This window comes from Dendropsophus ebraccatus, chromosome 13 (genome assembly GCF_027789765.1).
Source record: "Dendropsophus ebraccatus isolate aDenEbr1 chromosome 13, aDenEbr1.pat, whole genome shotgun sequence".
Taxonomy (NCBI): domain Eukaryota; kingdom Metazoa; phylum Chordata; class Amphibia; order Anura; family Hylidae; genus Dendropsophus; species Dendropsophus ebraccatus.
Window position 1 is genome coordinate 54,356,781 of NC_091466.1, and position 21,630 is coordinate 54,378,410.

Sequence of the window (21,630 nt, forward strand, 5' to 3'; positions counted from 1 at the left end):
AACAATGGTTTGAATTTTTTACAGGCCATCAGATACAATATAAGTTATGCATGTTATATATCGTTTTAATCGTAACGACTTGAGGAACATGCATAACAAGTCAGTTTTACCCCAGGGCGAATGGCATAAGAACACAATCCCCCCAAATAAAAGAAATGCGTTTTTTGTTTTTTTTTCAATTTCACCACACTTTGAATTTTTTTTTCTGATTTTGCAGCATACTTCATGCAAAAATTCAGCCTGTCATTGCAAAGTACAATTAGTGGCGCAAAAAATAAGGGCTCATGTGGGTTTCTAGGTGGAAAAATGCAAGTCCTATGGCCTTTTAAACACAAGGAGGAAAAAACAAAAATGCAAAAACGAAAATTGGCCCCGTCCTTAAAGGGTTAAAGAAGACGTCTGGTAATATTTTTTATTAAAGTATCGTATTGCCCCCTAAAAGTTATACAAATCAGCAATATACACTTATTACGGGAAATGCTTATAAAGGGCTTTTTTCCCTGCACTTACTACTACATCAAGGCTTCACTTCCTGGATACCATGGTGATGTCACTTCCTGGATAACATGGTGATGTCACAACCCGACTCCCAGAGCTGTGTGGGCTGTGGCTGCTGGAGAGGATGATGGCAGGGGGATGCTCAGTGTCCCCCCAGTGCCCTGTGTCCCTCAGTGTCCCCCTGCCATCATCCTCTCCAGCAGCCACAGCTCTAGGAGTCGGGTTATTACATTACCATTTTATCCAGGAAGTGACATCACCATGTTATCCAGGAAGTGACATCACCATGTTATCCAGGAAGTGAAGCCTTAAGGCCCTATTCCACGGAACGATTATCGTCCGTATTCGGCCGATATCGGCCGCTACGGACGATAATTGTCCCGTGGAATAGAGTGCAGCGATCAGCCGACATCGTTCATGTCGGCTAATCGTTGCAGTCGCTTGTTTTTCAACATGTTGAAAAACAAGTGACTGATATAGCAGCGATCTGCTGCCGTCGCTCTGTTGAATAGGAGCGTTGGCAGCAGACGCTGCTATATCCTATGGGCTGCCCGGACGATCAGCGATCCCCCGGGCAGCCCCCCCGCAGCTCCCCACCGCCTTTCCCGCACTCACCCGCTCGCTGCAGCCGCGTTGAATAACGGTGGCAGCGACCGGGGAACGAGGAGCAAACGAGCGCTCGTTTGCTCCTCTTAACGACCCGTGGAATAGGGGCTTTAATGCAGTAGTAAGTGCAGGGAAAAAAGCCGTTTTAAGCATTTCCTGTAATAAGTGTATATTGGTGATATGTATAACTCTTTGGGGGGCAATACAATAGTTTAATAAAAATTTTCGCCAGATTTCTCCTTTATGTCCACGCCAAAACCAAGCGCAGGCACTAGTGAACGGTCATTGAATTGAATAGGGCCCATTCTAATTCAAGCATTAAAACCATTTTCAGAATTTGCTGATGCAAAATGTAACCTGATGTAAACCCAGCCTCAAAAATGCTGCAAACAATCTGCTTTCAGGCTTTTGTTTTCTATACTGCATTTAGAATATTGCTACATTTTGAAGGGTAAAAAAATGAACACATGCAATGTAAGTTGTTAAGCTGACCATACACCTAGGACAAAAGTCAGCGATCCTGCCAGTACATCATTGGATTAGTAAATATGGAGCCTTTCCCAAACTAAATTTTAGCCCTCCAGACCTCTGTTCCAGTGGGGAGATATTGTATGCCGCTGGCCGTGGTTTCCAGGAGAAGCTTTCACATGGCCGAGCTTTTATCATTATGATAAAACAGGACCAGTGAATGTGTTGTGCAGGATCTGCTGTTACTGTTGTATGCTGGTACCAGAGTTGGTAGAAATGCTCAGTATATGTACTTTTTTTGACTTGCAGGGAATGATACACAGAGACTTAAAGCCGGTGAACATTTTTTTGGATTCCGAAGATCATGTAAAAATTGGAGATTTTGGTCTGGCAACAGATCATCCAGCCTATAAAGTAAGTGCCTACATGTGCGCAGCTCTGATCATGAACATTATAATTCACATGCAATTACAGTCCATTGACACATGAGTAAAAAAACAGTAATGGGTTATTCCTTTGCAAAATTTGGCCAACTTGGCACCTTCTGGTCTGCTTCTGACTGCTGGAGGTAGTTGGAAAGAGAGTGCGGGAAAAATGTTGGATCTATAGCAAAAAAATATTATTTTATTTTAATAATTGGAGTCACTCGAACGGCTTAGGAAGATTTATGAATTTTATGGTTCCTAATTTTAGATACCTTCTCTAAGCTGATGGCTGTTTACAAAGTTATAAAATCCTGCTTTCCTTCTAAGCACAATTGTCATAGAGGTTGTGTTGAACTGCAGCATGCACTCCTCCTCCTCCTCCTCCCCTCTATCACTGCTCCCTGCATGATTGAGGTACAAGGCTCAATGCTGAAATCCACATCCTGTAAATTAGATATGCAGGTAAGAGTGGGGAAGGGAGGAGGAGTGCATGCTGCAGCTCAGCATAGCCTCTATGACTTTTGCGCTTAAAAGAAAAACATGATTTTATCACTATGTAAACAGCCATCAGCTAAAAGCCAGGTGGTATTTGTTTTGTCTCTTATCAACTATCTGCCCATGTCTGCGGCTCTTAGCCTGCTATACAACTGTGACAGGTTCCCTTTAATAAATCTTCCCATTTTTTCCCCTCTTTTGTAGACTGAATCAACACAAGATGAGGACCAAGGTCGTTGTGATTTTGCTAAGGTTGACCCGGAAGGTAATTCTATGGTTCCCATGGGCAGCTTTTGTACATTTCCTTCTTCGTTCACCTTAAAATGCAGTCCGAACTGCAGGAATCATGTTTCAGAGGAATAGGAGCTGAGTAAATCATTAGGAGTCTAGTGGGTGGTTCTGATCAGCGACTGGGAGCCTCTCCTGTATGAGCGATTTGGGTGTGTCACTGATCAGGGACTCCTACACCCAGAATAAGCGGAGATGTAAAACAATAAAATATACATATTTGTGGGAAAAGATTCTGTATATGGTGTATCAGTCTGCTCAGCTCCTCATGCTCTGTAATGCCAGTAAATCGTAATGCAAGTTTATGATACATATAGTTACATAGTTAACCCCTTGTCCTTCAGCCGTTTTTGGCCTTAAAGAGTCACTGTCGTATTTATTTATTTATTTTTGCAGAAATCAATAGTCCAGGTGATTTTAAAAAACTTTGAAAATGGGTTTATTAGGCGAATATGCCATTTTTTGCATTCAGAAAGACTTTCCCCAGGTCCCCCCCCCTCCCTCCTCTTTTCCATTCACTGCAAAATATCAAGAAATTGTGACTTGTTGCATCAGACACAACCCTGTCTGTTCTATGGAGGGGGGAGGAGGGTGTTAGTTGGCAACAGAGAGCAGAGAACAAAGGATTACACAACCTGGAGGTGGGTGACAGCTGTATTCAGAGGTCAGAGAGGTCAGTGCTGACTGTCAGAGAAGAAAGCCAGGTGATTAACTGTAGATAAACTCTGTGTTGTCCTGTTTTTGAACCTCATCTCCCTCCACCCCTCCCCTCTCCATAAGCAAGCCATAAAGACAGGGGTGAGAGCTTTAAACTGTTTTTTTCATGATAAAAATGCATTTTTCGGCTAATAAACCCAATTACAACGTTTCTTAAAATCGCCTGTACTATTGATTTCTGGAAAAAAAAATAAAAATTTAAACGACAGTGACTCTTTAAAGGGAACCAATCAGCCCGTTTGAGCTGATATGGTTCCCTTGAGCATTGTATAAAGCACCTGGAGCGGCCCCGGCACGTACCGGCCACGGCCGCAGCAGGTGCTTTATAACGGAGAAAATGACTTTTATTCCCCGGCTCGTGACTAGATCCGAGCGGGGAAGTAGTTACTCCCCGCTCATATCTAGGCACTGCGCTCTGCCTGTCAGCGTGCTCGGCGGGATGATTGACAGGCAGAGAGGCCAGTAACGGACCTCTCTGCCTGTCAATCATCCCCTCTGAGCACGCTGACAGGCAGAGCGCAGTGACTAGATACGAGCGGGGAGCCGCCCACCGTGACTACTTCCCCGCTCGGATCTAGTCACAAGCCGGGGAATAAGTCATTTTCTCCGTTATAAAGCACCTGCTGCGGCTGTGGCCGGTACGTGCCGGGGCTGCTCCAGGTGCTTTATACAATGCTCAAGGGAACCATATCAGCTCAAATGGGCTGATTGGTTCCCTTTAATGCCCAGGGTCTAATTTTTAAATCTGACTTGTCTCTCTTTATGTAGTGATAACTCTGCGATGCTTTATTATATCACTGTTATTTTGAGGTTATTTGTTTTTTTTTCGTGACATATTCCTCTTTATGTTTGTGGTATACTTTGGTTGGTACATTCAGTAGTTTCTTGTAAAAAAAACTTCAAAATTCTTTTGTTCTAAGAAAGAGTCATGCCACATGAACTAATTATTACTGCAACATCTACAACATGTCTGCTTTAGGGTGACGTCATTTGGTGAACGTCCTTTTACTTGTTAGGATGTTAAAGGGCTTCGAAATTTTGCAGTGATTTTTTTTTTTTTTTTTTTCAAATTTTCTGAAAAATTTCAAATTCTGATTTTATTAGGGACCAGTTCAGTTCTGAAGTGGATTTGTGGGGCCTGTATGTTACCCCATAAATCCCTCCACTGTAAAAACTGCACCCCTCAAAGTAACATTTCATAAGTTTATTAACCCTTTAGGTGTTTCGCAGGAATTTAATCAAGTTGGAGGAGAAATTTTAAATTTTCATTTTTTTGGCAGATATTCCATTTTCCCTCTTACACAGCAAATAATAACTGAGAAATGGAACTCACTATTTATTCCCCTTATTCCAGTGATTCTAGAAATCCCCCATATGTGGCCGCAGTGTGTCACCTGATTTAACCACAGGCCGCAGACATGACAGAGACCTGGGGAATTTTGGGGCCTATTTTTATTTTTAACAATTATACTATGTCAGAGAGGCCTTAAGGTGCCAAAATATTTGTATAAGACAAGTTAACGTTTCCATCGGTACCATTCTGGGGGACATGTGACACCCTGAACATTTTTTATAACATTTTTTTTTTAACAATTTAGCAGCTGGTTTTTATCATTTTTTTTGTACGTTTACTATATATCACATATGACAAGTTATCGTTATTCGTCAGGTCTGTACGATTACAGCGATATCAATTTTATATAGCTTTTGTAATAGTTTGTGTCTTGCATATTGTAAGAACAGTAATATTTTTTTTCCACCAATGGAGTTATGTGAGGGCTTTTTTTATTTTTCATGCGACATAAGCTGACTCTTAGTAGTGTACCTTTTGGGTACATGTGACTTTTTGATAGCTTTTATATATATTTTTTAGGGGGGCAGAATTAACAAAAAATTTAATTTTGGTTAGCTTTTTTTTTTTTTTTTTTTTTTTTTTACAGCGTTAATCGGGCGGGATAATTAGTGTAACAGGTTAATAGACGGGGTCATTACGGACGCTGCGATACCAAATGTGTATCTTATTCATAGGGGATAATTTATAAAGGGGGGGGTATATATATATATATTTTTTTATTTATATTATAATTTATTTATTGATTTAACTTATTTGTTTGTTTATGTATTTGTGTATGTTTAAACTTTCACTTTTGCAGGTCCATCTTTTATACATTACAGCACATGATCTGTGCTATAATGTATTATAGAATGAATGAGCTGTCAGAAGCTGACAGCTCATTCATACGATCAGGTCCCTGCAGTGCAGTGCTGGGGCCTGATCGTTCTCCTGCTGCTCGATCATTGTTAGGGACAGCGGGGGAGGCAGGGAAAGCACGACATTCCTGGAAAGTCATGTTGCAGGAACTAGCTGCTTTACGTGACGTTCCAGGAACGTCATTTTGTGGAAAGGGGTTAATAAGGTTGAAGCAGCAGCAGAAAGCAGCAGCTCAGAACTGGGGGAAGGAGACTGAATAGATAATAAGAAGGAATGCAGTGGTACCTCAGTTCTCAAAGTGCTCTGAACAGTTCAGTTCTCAAACAATATTTTCATGGAAAGTTTGCTTCAGTTCTCAAACACTTTTTTGGCACCCAGTCTTGAAGTACAGTAATACCTCAGTATTAGAACACATATGAATTTGAACTTTGCTCGATATCCAAATGTTTTTGCGAGCTTGGATGGTGCATTGTACCTGGTGAGTTCAGCACTGGTGAGGCTTTACATACAGTACAGTACTGTATAATATTGCTGGAGTGCATGTACAGGTTCTAGTATATACAGTCCTGTGCCATATGACGCACTGTGTGAACACTGTCCCGTTCTGGGTCGCTAGTCCCAGCAATCACGGACTCAAGAAACGAAATAGGACAGAGACAGAACTTTGCAAAGGTTTTTTCTTATTATTGAAACTTCATAGTACATAACAGTACAACTTTAAAAAGTAAATAAATTCACCATAGTGCTGTAGACGCGAGGCTGGTCTTCACGCCGCGGCTGCGGCGCTCTTCATATCCTCAAGTCCATAGAGGCTCTCACCCTCCAGATGGCCGGAAGTGATGACTCACGCGACGTTTCGGGATTAACCCTTTCTCAGGCGTATGTGATCATGTGCACCCACCACCATTCGTTTCTGGAGTGCATGTACAGCCCAGTAGTAGTACAATCAGGGGCGGTGTTGGCATTTCTGGGGCCCCAAGCGAAGTTATGTCTGGGCCCCCCCCCCCCCACACGCGTTCCAAAACAATAGACCGCTGTGTGTTGCCCCCAGTAGTATATACCCCTTGTGCGCTACTGCCAGTAATATATACTCCTTGTGTGCTGCCCCCAATAGTATATACCCCTTCTGTCCTGCCCCCAGTAGTATATACCCCTTGTTTGCTTCCCCCAGTAATATATAGACCCCTGTGTGTTCCCTCAGTTATATATAGCCCCCGTGTGCTCCCCCAGAAGTATATACCCCCTGTGTGCTCCCCCAGAAGTATATACCCCCTGTGTGCTCCCCCACTGTATATAGGCCCCCTGTGTGCTCCCTCAGGTGTATTTAGCCCCTCTTTGTGCTTCCCCACTTGGATATAGACCTCTGTGTGCTCCTCCAGTAGTATATAGACCCCCTGTGTGCTGCCCCCAGTAGTATATAGACCCCTCTGTGAAGCCCCAGTAGTCTATAGCCCCTCTGTGTGCCCCCCCTGTTATATATCCCCCCTGTGTGCTCCCCCATTTATACAGATCCCTGATGTGCGCTCCCCCAGTTAAACAGACCCCTGTGTGCTCCCCTCCCATATAGTATATAACACAATAAAACAAACACTTATACTCACCTGGCTCCGGGCGTCTCCTCTTCTCTTCACTCTTGTGGCCGCAGGAAGGGTTTTCCATGCGATCACAAGAGACCGCACTCCCCTTGTCCTGGCGCCGATGTCACTGGAGCGCCAGCACCACAAGGACAAAGCTGCCACTTGTGACCGCAGGGAAAACCCTTCCTGCGGCCACAAGAGTGACTGACAGGAAGGGAGCCAATGTCTCCTGCCCTGTCAGTGCTGCTGCATGTAACTATGAGCGCTCATTACGAGTGCTCATAGTTACAGTTCAGATGGCAGCAGCGAGCTGGGCAGCGGCCCTGTCCAGCTGTCTTGAGCACAAGAGCGGGGCGTGGGGGCCCCCCTGGATGTTGGGGGCCCCAAGCGATCGCTTGGGGTGCTTGATGGCAAAGACCGCCACTGAGTACAATCAGTGCACCACCATCTCCCATCCTGTACTGTATAAGACTGCTGGAGAGCATATACAGCCCAGTAGTAGTACAGTCAGTGCACCACCATCTCCCATCCTGTACTGTATAAGACTGCTGGAGAGCATATACAGCCCAGTAGTAGTACAGTCAGTGCACCACCATCTCCCATCCTGTACTGTATAAGACTGCTGGAGAGCATATACAGTACAGTAGTAGTACAGTTCGTGCACCACCATCTCCCATCTGTTACAATGCTGAGATATGGTGGGGGGACTCTAAAGGATAAGTGGGGAGTTAGTGACTACTGTACTATAATTCCTGGTTTTGTTGAATGTTTCTTGTGTATAATGTCCTGTACAATATATAGGGCTGTTCTGTACTGTACTGTAGAGATTACACTGGGCACTGTACAATGTAATACATGGTTACTGTAGGTAATTATTAGTGGGTCCTGGAACCAATTAAACACATTTACATTATTTCCTATGGGAAGACACTGCTAGGTTCTCAAACTGCCCTCCTGAACCAATTAAGTTCGAGAAAAGAGGTACTATAGTATATGAAAAGTTATGTTTGAGTGGAATACCCCTCTATCACCCTTGTCCGCCCTTCTTTGCACCCTCTCCAGTTCAGCTGTATCCTTATATTCAGGTTCCCCAGACACAATATTTCATGTCTACACTGACCAGTGACTGACCAGCAAAACTGTTTCTTTTTAAAGTGTTTTATAGTTTTATGTAACACAATGTATTCTATAGTTGCATTATAATTTATTTGTTTTTTGTTCCAGGAAAACTCACAGGCATGGTGGGCACAGCCTTGTATGTGAGTCCAGAAGTCCAGGGGAACACCAAAGCTTCCTATAATCAGGTAATGCAGATGACAAGGTTTGTTTAATCTCATAGAATGCAATAGTGGATGTATAGTAGTTACTATAGTAGGGTTACTGTGGGATCACTCTTCTATCAATATATACAGCACTATACATTTGACTTTTTGTCACTAAACCTCTGCATGGCATTCGGCTATTGTCTAGTACTGATTCTAGTATTTTCTTCTTTGTCCAGAAAGTTGACCTGTTCAGCTTGGGAATAATACTGTTTGAGATGTCTTATAGACCTATGGACACGAGCTCTGAAAGGATTTCAGTATTGAGCATGCTGAGACAGGTATCCTAAATTGTGTATACAGTGTGTATTATGTATGTTATTGTATACAGTGTATGTTATGTATGTTGTGGTTGCTAACATTTTCCTTATACTTTGGCAGCCTTTTAGTTCTAGCTCCAAGCCAACTAGTTAGGTTCTTTACAGCTCACGGTTGTAGGCCTCTCCTGATGCCTGCACTTATTCTGGAGTGCAAGTGTAAGATCTGCTAGTGGATGATGGAGGATCTTGGGAGGTGGGTTACAAAACATGTTTACCGAGCAGTAGCCTCTTCAGCTTTTGCCAGGATTTTCCATTTATGCGACACTGTAAAGAAAACTTTTGACATGTCTTACAGATGAGACCTTTAATGATGGGTAGATATAGCCAGGAGAAAGTATACTGATGTGCGCTTCACTCCCTAGCTCCCTGTTTGATTTGACTTGCAGGAGACAGGCTCATTTAGAAGGGTCCTTTTACATGGGCAGATCGGTGCTTGTTTACTGGACCTATTAGATAATCAGGCAGCAAGGGCTGCATGGACATTGTTAGCGATGTTCATGCAGCCCTTGCACAAACATCTGATACCTTACCTCTCCCCGCTCTCGATCTTATCTCCTGTGCTCCGACGCTTCCCGGACCCGGCGACTGCAGCAGCAGCATCTGACCAGCCTGTCGGCTGACAGGCCGTTTAGCCAGTAACGGGACAGGATCGCTGTGGCTTGTGATTGGCTGAGAGGCCTGTCAGCTGACAATATGCTCAGATGCTGCAGCCGCCTGGGCTGGGAAGCTACGGAGCACAGGAGAGAAGACCGGGAGTGGGGAGAGGTAAGGTATCAGGTGTTTGGGCAATCATAAGCCGTGCATCACTGTTAAACATATGGATGCGCAGCCGGCGCCCGACGATTTTAGGCCCAAAACTGAACCACCGATCAGGATTAGGAAAGCAAAACACGTACGAGGTGACTATTTTTTTTAAATATAGATTTTGTGCATGTGGTTCTAGGGAAAGCAAAAATAACTATTTCTTTTCTTCCAGCCTTCCATAATTTTTCCGAATGACTTTGAGACGCCAGAGACTGAGAAGCAGGTGCAGTATTGAGACATGTTACATGTACAGCTTACAGACATAGTATATTGTGGTCATGCCTTTTCAGTGTTTAATTTCACTTTTATTTTAATCAATGGGACATTATATACTTTGCAGAGAAAAGTCATCACCTGGCTCTTAAACCATGATCCTGCAACCCGGCCCACAGCAATGGAGCTTCTGAAGTGTGACCTCCTGCCACCACCACAACTAGAAGAGTCTGAGCTCCATGAGGTTCTCCATCACACATTGGCTAATATCGATGGAAAAGCATACCGTACAATGATCAGTCAGATATTTTCCCAGCGTATTACACCCGCTATGGATTACACATACGATAGTGACATTTTTAAGGTACAGTTTGTATACTGTCTATGATAGACACTTCAGTGTCAGCGATGCCTTCCTGTAAACTGACTTGTTTTCTACTTCACAAAATGCTGACCATGAGTTCGCTTGAACTTATCTCTTTATTTTTCAGGGTAGTTTCTCTGTCCGATCAGCCAGGATACATCATCATGTCTGTGAGACAGTGTGCCGTGTATTTAAAAGACATGGTAAGTTCAGGTTGTTCCTTTCCCATTCATTGGGGACCTTAAAGGCATTAGACAATTGATGATATTTTAGATGAAAGACATCAATTTGCATGTTATAACCTTTTTCACTGTCAAAGTTTTAAAGAAGAAGTCTGTTCAAATTCAACTACAGGGCTGGCAGGGGGTGGGGGGACATAATAAACAACCTATACTTACCAGTCCTCATGCATCACGGAGCTCCTGGACCCCACCGGATGTCATCTTCTCTCTATTTCCTATTATGTCACCATGTGGGAGGATGTCCTGCCCCAGTCACTGACTGGCGGAGCGAGGCATCCATTAGCTGGAATATAGAGATGGAGAATCCCGGTGGGGGTCCAGGAGCAGGATGCGGCACAGGGACCGGCACAGGTAAGTACAGGTTGTTTATTATGTTCCCACTCCCTGCCCGTTCTTTTTTTTTTTTTTTTTTTTCCCTTTTAAGGGTGCGTTCACACGTACAGGATCCACAGCAGAACTGCAGCAGATTTGATGGCCCAGATTAGAGTCAAATCAAATCTGCAACTTCAGATCTGCTGTGAATCCTGTATGTGTAAACGCACCATACAGAAGTATAATACATTGGGGGAGATTTATCAAACATGGTGTAAAGTGAAACTGGCTCAGTGGCCCCTAGCAACCAATCAGATTCCACTTTACATTTCTCAAAGACTCTTTGTAAAATGGAAGGTGGAATCTGATTAGTTTTTTTTTTTTTTTTTTTTATAATCTTTATTTGCAAATAAACAAATTTTTCCAGTCAAATAGCACATATCCTAAATTTCCTCCAACCTTTAACATATAGAACCCCCCTCAATAAAAAATAACAAGTAAATTAGTACATACATAATAATCAAAACAACCCGCCCCCCTTTCCCCCCCATCTACACCGAGCAAAGGTCTCCACATTATCATAGATAGGGTCCTTCCACATCTCATTATCCACTTATCTCATCCAGAACTTCTCTATTTAACTTTGATATCTTTCATATAATTTACAAGCCTCCCTCCAGGCAACAACACTTGGGGGTCCAGGGGACATCCAATTCCTAATTATTTGTAATCTGGCTAAGAATAACATCCTATATAAATTTAGTCTGTCATTTCTTTTTTCCACTTGAATATAATCCTCTACCAAAACCGGGGTAAAGGAAAGTTGTTTTTTTTTTTACTATGTCCTCCACCACTCCACTCCAGTAATCCCTTATCTGGGGGCAGTTCCATAGTATATGTAACCAATCCCCTGGGGTTCCACCACACCTAACACAGGTAGGGGAATCTCTCTTCTTTATCTTGAAGGAGGGAGTGTATCATTTGATGATTACTAGTTTTGGATACATATCTAATATTTTGCAACATTCTTTGCCAGGATTCTTCTGTAAATTTCCCCAAATCTCTTTCCCAACTACCCTACTTTTTATAGAAATATCCTGACAAATCTCCTCCCTCAACTTCCCATATAGTCTAGCTAGTCCCTTCCTCTTATCATTCATCTCCAACAAAGTCAGTACTCCAGGGGGATCCTGCACGAGAAAAAGATAGTTTTTCCCAGAGGATAAATAGGCATATTTTAACCTTCCATATTCCAACCACGCTGAGCCCTGTAGGGAATATTCTTTCTGCAACTCCGCCCAGGATCTAATTTCCCCTCCTCGGAAGGCATCTTGAACATACTCTATACCCCCTTTTCTCAGAAGCCTAATATCCTTTAGTTTAACTATCTCCTCTAGATTGCTATTATCCCACAGTGGGGTTTGATGAATTGCCCCCGTTATTTTAAGTACCTTTTTTTAGATATCTCCAGCTTTTAGTCCACATCCTAACTGTTGGATAACTATCCCACTTTCCTTTTTCTAAATGCCCGGACTCTAATTCTCTAATTATGCTACCTTCCTTCCCCCTAGTTTTTAGTATCCATTGAATAAAGGATATTTCATTCCCTTCCCACCATATCTGTAGTTGTGCGGCTAAAAAAATATAACCTCAGTTCTGGAACCCCAAATCCTCCCTTATCTCGTGGCAAACAAAAATTCTGAAGTCGGAGTTGTATTCTTTTCCTTCCCCATATTAAATTATTTAATAATTGTTCCATTTTTTTTTAACGAGCGTTCGTCAAACCATACTGGAGTGGCGTTAAAGAGGTGCAGCAGTTTAGGTAATATTACCGACTTGATCAACATAATCCTATCAGATTTAGCCCTAATGAGTTTTATCCATATGGAGGTCTTTTCTCTTAAGCTTTTCATAACTGGCACTAAGTTATTTTCTATAAATTGTTCTACTTTCTTTGTCACCTGAACCCCCAAATATCTAAAGCCTTCATTCTTCTTCAATACTCTAATCTTAAGATACTGAGGCCCAGGGTAATCTACCCATGGTCCCGAGAGAGGCATCAATATAGTCTTTTCACAATTTATTCTCAATCCTGCTAGGTTCCCATATTCTGTCATTATATTCATTATTTTATTTAAGGAAGATTCAGGTTTTTCAAGGAACAGCAGCATGTCGTCGACAAAAAGACTGATCTTATCCTCTTTACCTCTTTACCTCCAAATCCACTTATCCCCGGATCCTCCCGAATCATTGCCGCTAAAGGCTCCATTGCCAGAATAAACAGCATTGGGGACAGTGGACATCCCTGTCTTGTACCTCTTTCCAACTTAAATTTTTCTGATACAAGGCCGTCCACAGTCACCACCGCCTCCGGTTCTGTATATAACAACTTAACCATTTTCACAAATTTATCTCCCATCCCCATTTTCCCCAATACTGCCCAGAGGAATTCCCACTCCACCCTGTCGAAAGCTTTCTCAGCATCCAAGGACAGGATGAAGTGGGAGCCCCCCCAGATCCCACCTGCATATTATGGAAGAGTATATTAATGCTATGTTTTATCTGAGCACCCGGGACAAAACCTTTCTGATCAGAGTGTACCAATTCCTGTAAAGCTCCTTTTAATCTATTGGCCAATACCCTAGCATAAAGCTTTACATCAACGTGGAATCTGATTGGTTACTAGGGGCCACTGAGCCAGTTTCACTTCACACCATGTTTGATAAATCTCCCCCATTGCATCTAGAATATTAGGACTAGAGCTTTTCTTTCAAATTATATGAGCCTCAATATTGTAGGTGTAGAGCTTGTTAGATGTGGAGTAGCATGAATACTTTTACTACTTGGTTCTGTGTTACTAAAAGGGATTGGTGAGAGAGTGATCACAGCCTGCCATCAGTTCCCCCATACAGCCTTCAGGGACCCCTGTGGTAAATATGGGAACTTTCTTCATGTTATCCTACCTATTACCAATCACAGTCCGTTACTGTCATATCTTTCCCCATACAACCCCAGAAATGATACTGCGCACCACTCATTCCCTATGGGGCCACCAAGCATTTCTGAGTGCATGTTTAGTTTCTGTATACAGAATGAATGGACTGCTGGCCAAACACACAAGCAGTATTCATTTGTAGACAGATCGGTTGTGTCTCAGGATCCCAACAGTCACACACACTGACCAGGATAAGGGGATAACAAGTTGAAATAGATCTAGTTCTCTGAGCTTAGGCTTAGTATGTGGCGGCATATTTGCATTTGCTTTATAAGCCAATGTTTACCTGCCATTTAGTTATATTGCAGTTTCAAAGTCTTGGGTGCCAATGGTTCTCTGTGTGGAGATCCAGCTGGTATATGAAGTCTAAGAGGCAATGCTGTCTGAGAAAAATTGTACAAATTGGCTCTCCCCAGAAGAGGGAAAATGGTCTCACTACTGCCGCTAATAGGTCAATATCTGACCACAATTTACTGGTACAATAAAGTTATACCAATTTGTAAATTACTTCTAATTAAAGAAAACTACATGCTTCTAGTACTTATCAGCTGCTGTATGTCCTGCAGGATGTGGTGTATTCTTTCCAGTCAAACACAGTGCTCTCTGCTGACACCTCTGTCCATGTCCATTTGTTTGAAGTACCACATTAAAGGGGTACTCCGGCGGGGAGGGGGGGTATTTTGGGATCTACCCGAAGAGGAGGTGGCTGAGGGAAACGACGTCCACTCACCTTGCCCCGCCTCTGTCACTGACTGGCTGAGCGGACTTATGACGTCACATCTCGAGCCCGCGTCAGACACCAGGAAGCAGCCGTGCACCGGAGAGCCCCGATATGGGACCCGCCGCTGGAACCGGGGAGGTGTGTGGACGTCATTTCCCTCAGCCACCTCCTCCCCAGCTAGATCCCAAAATAGCCCCCCAGCCGGAGTACCCCTTTAAGAACCCTGACATTTGGTTTTAGAAAGAAACAAAGTTACAAAACTTTATAAAATGAATGACTAAGGGTGGTATTACACGGGCCGATGGAGGCCCGATAATACCTGCTAGATCTGCTAGATCGGTGCTCGTATGCTGGGCCTATTACACAGGCCGATAATCGTTTAACAAGGGCTGCATGGACATTGTTACCGATGTCCTTGCAACCTTTGTTTAAACTGTATACATTACCTATCCAGGCTGCAAGACTCCTCTTCCTCTGTGCTTCTCCCCGAGTCCCGCTCGCTCCAGCTTCACAGCGGCTTGTCTCAGCTGACAGGCCACTCAGCGAATCACTGGCCGCGGCGGTCCTGGCCTGTGATTTGCCTAGCGGCCTGTCAGCTGAGACAGGCTGCTGTGAAGCCGGAGCGCGCGGGACCCGGTGAGAAGCACAGAGGAAGAGGAGCCCTGCAACCTGGATAGGTATGTATTCTTCTTTGCATATTTTCAGCGCCGGCCGCGCCCCGCTATTACACGTAGAGGTGCGCGGTCGGCGCCTGGTGATTATAGGTCAGAACCTATATGAACGATCAGCCGATGACAACGATTATCGGCTGATCGTTGTCTTTATTACACGGAACGATAATCGGCCAGATAGGGCCGATTATCGTTCCGTGTAATAGTACCCTTACTGGGGCTGGTGGTGAGAAGAATTGCACAAAGTGTGAACTGGAATAAGTCACCTTGCACTTATGTTACTCTGGTTTAGGAGCTGTAAAGTTACACACACCACTGTTAATGCCTCGAAGCAAGATGATGTCAGAAAGTGGTGAATCTGCGTGTTTCATGGACCACAGTGGTATGCTTGTGACTCTGCCGTACAATCTCAGGGTAAGTAGTGTGTCAGCACTTAAAGGACTTAAAATTTACTACTAGTCTAAGTGTATGTATGTGTATGTTTGGGCACAGGTATAAAGTAACCAAGGTCCCTACAATCTTATTCCAAAACCATTTGTAGTCCTATCAAGTGGTCATGTTTTCTGCTTCTTTTGCCTATTAAGACTTAGGGCCACATGTATCATCCGGCGAATGGATGATTTTTGGCGGAAAGTGCCGATTTGCGTCTTTTTTTAAGCAAAAATGGCGGATTTGCAAATAAAATATTCTCAAATCGGCACTTTCCGCCGAGTACGCCAGGGGGCGGAAAAGGGGCGGAGAGTGGGCGGAACGGAGGGCGCGGACTCAGAGTCCGCGCGATTTATCATCCGTTCCGCCAAAATGTACGCCGAAAACCTACTCCAGTCCTCAGCTGGCGTAGGTTTTCGGCGGTGCGCAACGGCGCGCACGGGATTTATGTAGAGGCAGTCCGCCTCTACATAAATCTCCGTAGCGCCGGAGCTGCGGGGGCATTTTTACGTCCGGCGTAAAAAACGCCGGACTTAATAAATGCCTCCCTAAGTGTAGGAAAGGAAAGCATGGTTTTAAAGGGATTGTCCAGCATTAGAAAAACATGGCCACTTTCTTCCATGTACAGCACCACTCTTGTCTCGAGTTCAGGTGTGCTTTTCTATGAAAGCGGCACTATCAGCAGGTTTTGCCGAGAGAACCTGTTGTGCCACCACCTCCAGTTCAATTCACCCAGCACAGCCTCCTCCCGTCCCGCCCAGTCCGCCCCCATCTGTACCGCACCGCCTCCCCTCCAGTCCAGTTCACACAGCAAAACCAGCTCAGCTCGCCCCCTCTTATGCCGTATGACCGCCTTTCAGGACCCCAGGACTGTGTGGTGCTCACTGCTATAGTTGGCATATAGCAGGAGTGTGATCAGTGCTGGGAGACTGGGGTGAGCTGGATGGTAAAGCTCAGCCCAGGCTTCCAGTGCCGATCGCATTCTTCCTATTTGCAAACTATAGCAGTGAGCAGCATACTTTCCTGGGCTCCTGAACAGCAGTAGAGTGTCCCTCGCACTGTCCCACCAGCTCATCCTGCCCCCTCCCATGCAGCTGAGCTGACAGCCTGCTCCCAGCCCGGGACAGTGCGGGGCACACTCTTCTGCCGTTCAGGAGCCCAGGAAAGTATGCTGCTCACTGCTATAGTTTGCAAATAGCAAGAACGCAATCGGCGCTGGGAGCCTGGGCTGAGCTTTACCATCCAGCTCAACCCAGGCTTCCAGCGCTAATCACACTCCTGCTATATGCAAACTATAGCAGTGAGCACCCTACTGTCCTGGGGTCCTGAATGGCTGTCATACGGCATGGGAGGGGGGCGGGCTGAGAGGGACGAAGGGATGCTGGCTGTGCTGTGTGAACTGGAGGGGAGGGGGCGCGGTACAGATGGTGGCGGGACGGGAGAAAGCTGTGCTGGGTGAACTGAACTGGAGTGGGAGGCACAGGAGGGGGCAGACTGGGCGGGATGGAGTGGTGATCCCGGACCCAGGCGACGCCCGAAATGCTCTTCAGCCCCTAATTTGCATAGGGGCAATTAGCAAATTTAGGAAGATTGCAGAGGTGAAGAGGAGCGGTTCTAACTGCTATCAACTTCTAAGGTAAAGGGCTCTTGCGGCATATCAGCAGGTTCTCTTGGCAGAACCTGCTGATAGTGCCGCTTTAAGCTTAGTTTTAAACCTAGTGGTGAGAATGAGAACTGCAGGATTTCAAGATGATTTTATGATATAGATAGAAAAATGGAAGATTAGAAAAAATGTCACCAAAAATTCTTACAAAATATATTTAACGTAAAACTTTTATTTAAAGAATAAGAAATCTTCTGATGACACGTTCCCTCTAACTTTTTCTACTAGATTCCATTTGCACGATTTGTTGCACGAAACAATGTAACCAACTTAAAAAGGTAAGGCAATATACTGTACATTAGCAGCATGCTCCTAACAAACCACATACTGAGGGATTTCATTGTGTATCTGCTCATGCTGCTTGTATAAGAAATACTTGTGCAGCAGTAATGATTCCATGGTGTATGAGGTGTAAAGCTGCTATATATGTCAAAGTTTACTTGGATTTGTTACTATAGAATTGCAATTTTTTATATCTAAAACCACAGAGACAGCAGTTCACTAGTTTGTTGGTAATTTGTTGTATCAGTGACATATTGGATGCCAGTGTAGATTCAGGCAGTAGTTTCTTTCAGGTTCATTTTCTAGAATATATCAGAATATATATTACTGCACTGTACAGATTATTGTATTATGTACTGAACTATGGCTTATTGGTGTTTTTTATTTTTATTTTTTTTATTTCAGATACTGTATTGAACGAGTATTTAGGCCTCGGAAACTGAACCGCTGTCACCCAAAGGAACTTACAGAATGCGCATTTGATGTGATCACATCATCTGTCAACAGCTACTTGCCGGTCACAGAGACAATGTACACTATATACGAGATTATCCAGGAGTTTCCAGTTTTACAGGTATGTTTTATAATAATTTGAAAGAATACTTAGCATTACTAATAGTGTTTGACCTGTCATCTGGCATGACAAGTGTTATTGATTGCAGTGAGTTTTACTGCTAAGACCCACTGCGATCAGGAGATATAGCTGGGGAGAGAGTGCAGCTGATGTGTGATCCACTCCCCGGCTGCTCACTTATTACAACAGTTGTGTACTATAATGAAACTAGACTGCAGGAATTAGCAAGCGGCCGGGGAGGGGATTGCACAGCCACCGCGCTCTCTCCCTGGCTATATCTCTAGATCGCAGCGGGTCTTAGCAGTAAAACCTGCTACTCTCAATAACTTTAGACATGCCTGATGGCAAAGATATTTTTAATCACCTTGAGGTCTTAAGTGCAGTATAAAGCTGGTTTTATTGATGGCTTGATATATAATATATTGGAGCTTCAACAGTATGAAAGTGACCGAGACTTTATCAAAGGATTTGCACTGTCCATAAAAGATAAATCATCAAGGCTTCCTTCTCATCTCAGCCGAAGTTCAGTGCTTAATACAACCCCTTCCTTGCTGTGCAGTCTTTAAAAGTGGTTGTCCAGGATGAGAAAAGCATCACGCTAATCCTCAGGCGGTGTGTGGTATAACAACTCTGCTCCATTCACTTCAACTGAGCTGTAATACCACTGTTGCTCAGAAAGACAAGCCCATATACAACTATATGGATTTAAAAATTACAAACAATGTGGTCCTAAGCGCCAAAATGTAAGTTTTGTTTTGAAGGGGTTAATGGTGAAAATTGGTACAAGACTCCATTACCAATTTACAACAGATGTCTTTCTTATTAGTATCTCCGCGTGTAGTAAAAGGGTCTCTTACTAGATCTGTGTTCCATTAGAATTTATTGCAGTGCATGAAGCTGTAATCCTCCCGGGGATTATTCCCTTACTGATCGCCTCTCGCTGGCGTCATTCAGGCGGCCCAGAAGCCGAGATCAATTGCTTTTAAGTTGTTGTTTTTTGTTTTTTTTTTATGTGGTGGTTTATTCCCGCTCATTGGGCTAATTCTGACAATATCATTTATTTTATAGGAGAGAAATTACAGTATTTACATAAACCACACTTCTTTATTAAAAGCCATTTTACTCCATTGCGGCGTGCCTGAAGACAAACTTATGCAAGTGTACAACATTTTATATGACGCCATGGTATGTATTTGTCATGTTTATTTATAGTATGGGTTTACCCATAAAACACTGTATGCAAGATCTGATAAGTATTCAAAAATAAAGTCCAGCAGGGGGCAGTGTCCACCTAAATTTGTATTTCTCTGTAGCTCTTGTATATATGTATGTACGTGTGTGTATATAGAATATTATTATTAATAATGGCATATATATATATATATATATATATATATATATATATATATATACACATACAGTGGTACCTTGGTTTAAGAGTAACTTGGTTTAAGAGCATTTTGGTTTAAGAGCTCACAGTTTTTCAAAATTGTGACTTGGTTTAAGAGCATTGCTTTGGTTTAAGAGCTCCATGTTCTGGGTGGGAGCGCGAGTGGAGGAGGGGCATGGTCTGCATAGCGGGGTCTACATCACTGTACTCTGACCCAGGAAGTCTCCCTCACCTTCCAAATCATAGCAGATCCACTTCAGGCTGGGGCTTACATCAGGGGACAGGACTGTGGGGGTAATCTCTCCATAGCTTTAACTCCTCTCTCCCCGGACAGAGAGTGCTGCTATACTGTGCCCACATCTGCCCTGCTCATTCCTTCATGCACGGTCCCGGAACGAATTGTGCTCGTAATCCAAGGCACCACTATATAATATAATGTCAATGTGTACATCTGATACTCACCATAGCTTCATTAACTTCTTCAGATTGATAAACTTACTAAAAGGGAAGTGGAAGCCAAGTTTTGTAACCTCTCGCTGTCACAGAACAATGTAAGTACAACACCTCCAAGTAAATGCTGTACGCTGCTGCTGTAAGCTCCCCAGGATACACATATCTTATGTTCAGGGATATAACTGAACACCAAGGATCAGACTTTGTTGGTTTTCAATATGTTCAATCCTTTGTTCCACTAATTGGAAGCTTTCTATGCCAGTAAGGCCAACTCACATAAGCATAATATGGGTGCATTTCTTCTGCTTTATGCTTAAAGGAGAAGTCCGGCCAAAATTTATTTTTTATATGTTATTACTGATGTAAAGTTATACAATTTTCTAATGTACATTTATTATGGGAAATGCTCCTATACTGCTATTTCACTTAATTTAGTGTATCAGGAAGTGTTAGAATTATCTCTGAAGCAGTGACGTCACGATGAAATGTGTAATTCCTATGGAGTGTCCAGCAGGGGGCGCTCTATATATAGAAGTCAATGAGTACCATTGACTTCTATATATAGTGCTCCCCTGCTGGACTTTCCATTGGAATTACAATGGATGTGTGTATGTAATGTACTGTACTTTGATATTGAATACATTTATGGAATACGTTGGGGAGTAAGTGTACTTGCTCCCCAAAGTATCCCATAAATGTATTCAATGAATACATTTGCAGGGCACCGAGCAGGGAGGGAGAGAAGTGCCATCTATCTCCCCCTTCCTTGCTCGGTGCTGGGAACATATACACAGTACTACTCCCCCATTATCTGCAGATAATGGGGGAGTAGTACCTGTGCTATCTATCGCCGCCCGCGCTGCCGCCGCTCATAGAGGTGCCGCGCTGCCGCTTACAGAAGTGGCACCCGCTCCGCCGCCGCTCACAAAAGTGCCGCCCGCTCCGCCGCCGCTCACAGAAGTGCCGCGTCAGCCCTCACCCACCCCGGCTGGGAGCACGGCGCTCCTGGTGCTCCCGGCCGGGGTGGGTGAGGGCTGACGCGGCCGGCCTGCAGGTACAGAGCAGCGGCTGGCCGGATAATGTGAGTGGCGGCCGGGAGTCAGCGGCGGGGAGTCAGCGCGGCCATAGTGTTTCATGGCGGGAGGAGGGGGGGAGCGGAGGAGGAGGGGGCACTTCTGTGAGCGGCGGCGGAGCGGGCGGCACTTCTGTAAGCGGCGGCGGCAGAGCGGCACCTCTATGAGCGGCGGCGGCGCGGGCGGCGATAGATAGCACAGGTACTACTCCCCCATTATCTGCAGATAATGGGGGAGTAGTACTGTGTATATGTTCCCAGCACCGAGCAAGGAGGGGGGAGGTAGATGGCACCTCTCTCCCTCCCTGCTCGGTGCCCTGCAAATGTATTCATTGAATACATTTATGGGATACTTTGGGGAGCAAGGACACTTACTCCCCAAAGAATTCCATAAATGTATTCAATATCAAAGTACAGGACATTACATTACATACACACATCCATTGTAATTCCAATGGAGTGTCCAGCAGGGGCGCACTATATATAGAAGTCAATGGTACTCATTGACTTCTATATA

The 21,630-nt window shown here is 44.0% G+C and overlaps 1 protein-coding gene across 3 annotated transcripts in view; it reads left to right on the top strand.

Annotated features, from left to right (window-relative positions):
* The window catches only part of EIF2AK4 (eukaryotic translation initiation factor 2 alpha kinase 4), a 69,885-nt gene that overhangs the window by 23,551 nt on the left and 24,704 nt on the right, over positions 1-21,630 (top strand). For all 3 annotated transcript variants that reach the window (XR_011359466.1, XM_069949435.1, XM_069949437.1), the window contains 12 exons: positions 1,882-1,986; positions 2,697-2,757; positions 8,511-8,590; positions 8,788-8,889; positions 9,905-9,955; positions 10,073-10,309; positions 10,437-10,512; positions 15,543-15,664; positions 17,571-17,620; positions 18,030-18,198; positions 19,267-19,383; positions 20,074-20,139. Coding sequence is in view for 2 of the 3 variants with exons in the window: in XM_069949435.1 (XP_069805536.1) it covers positions 1,882-1,986; positions 2,697-2,757; positions 8,511-8,590; positions 8,788-8,889; positions 9,905-9,955; positions 10,073-10,309; positions 10,437-10,512; positions 15,543-15,664; positions 17,571-17,620; positions 18,030-18,198; positions 19,267-19,383; positions 20,074-20,139 (1,236 nt within the window). In the remaining variant the exon portion in view is untranslated. The remainder of the gene's footprint in view (positions 1-1,881; positions 1,987-2,696; positions 2,758-8,510; positions 8,591-8,787; positions 8,890-9,904; positions 9,956-10,072; positions 10,310-10,436; positions 10,513-15,542; positions 15,665-17,570; positions 17,621-18,029; positions 18,199-19,266; positions 19,384-20,073; positions 20,140-21,630) is intronic.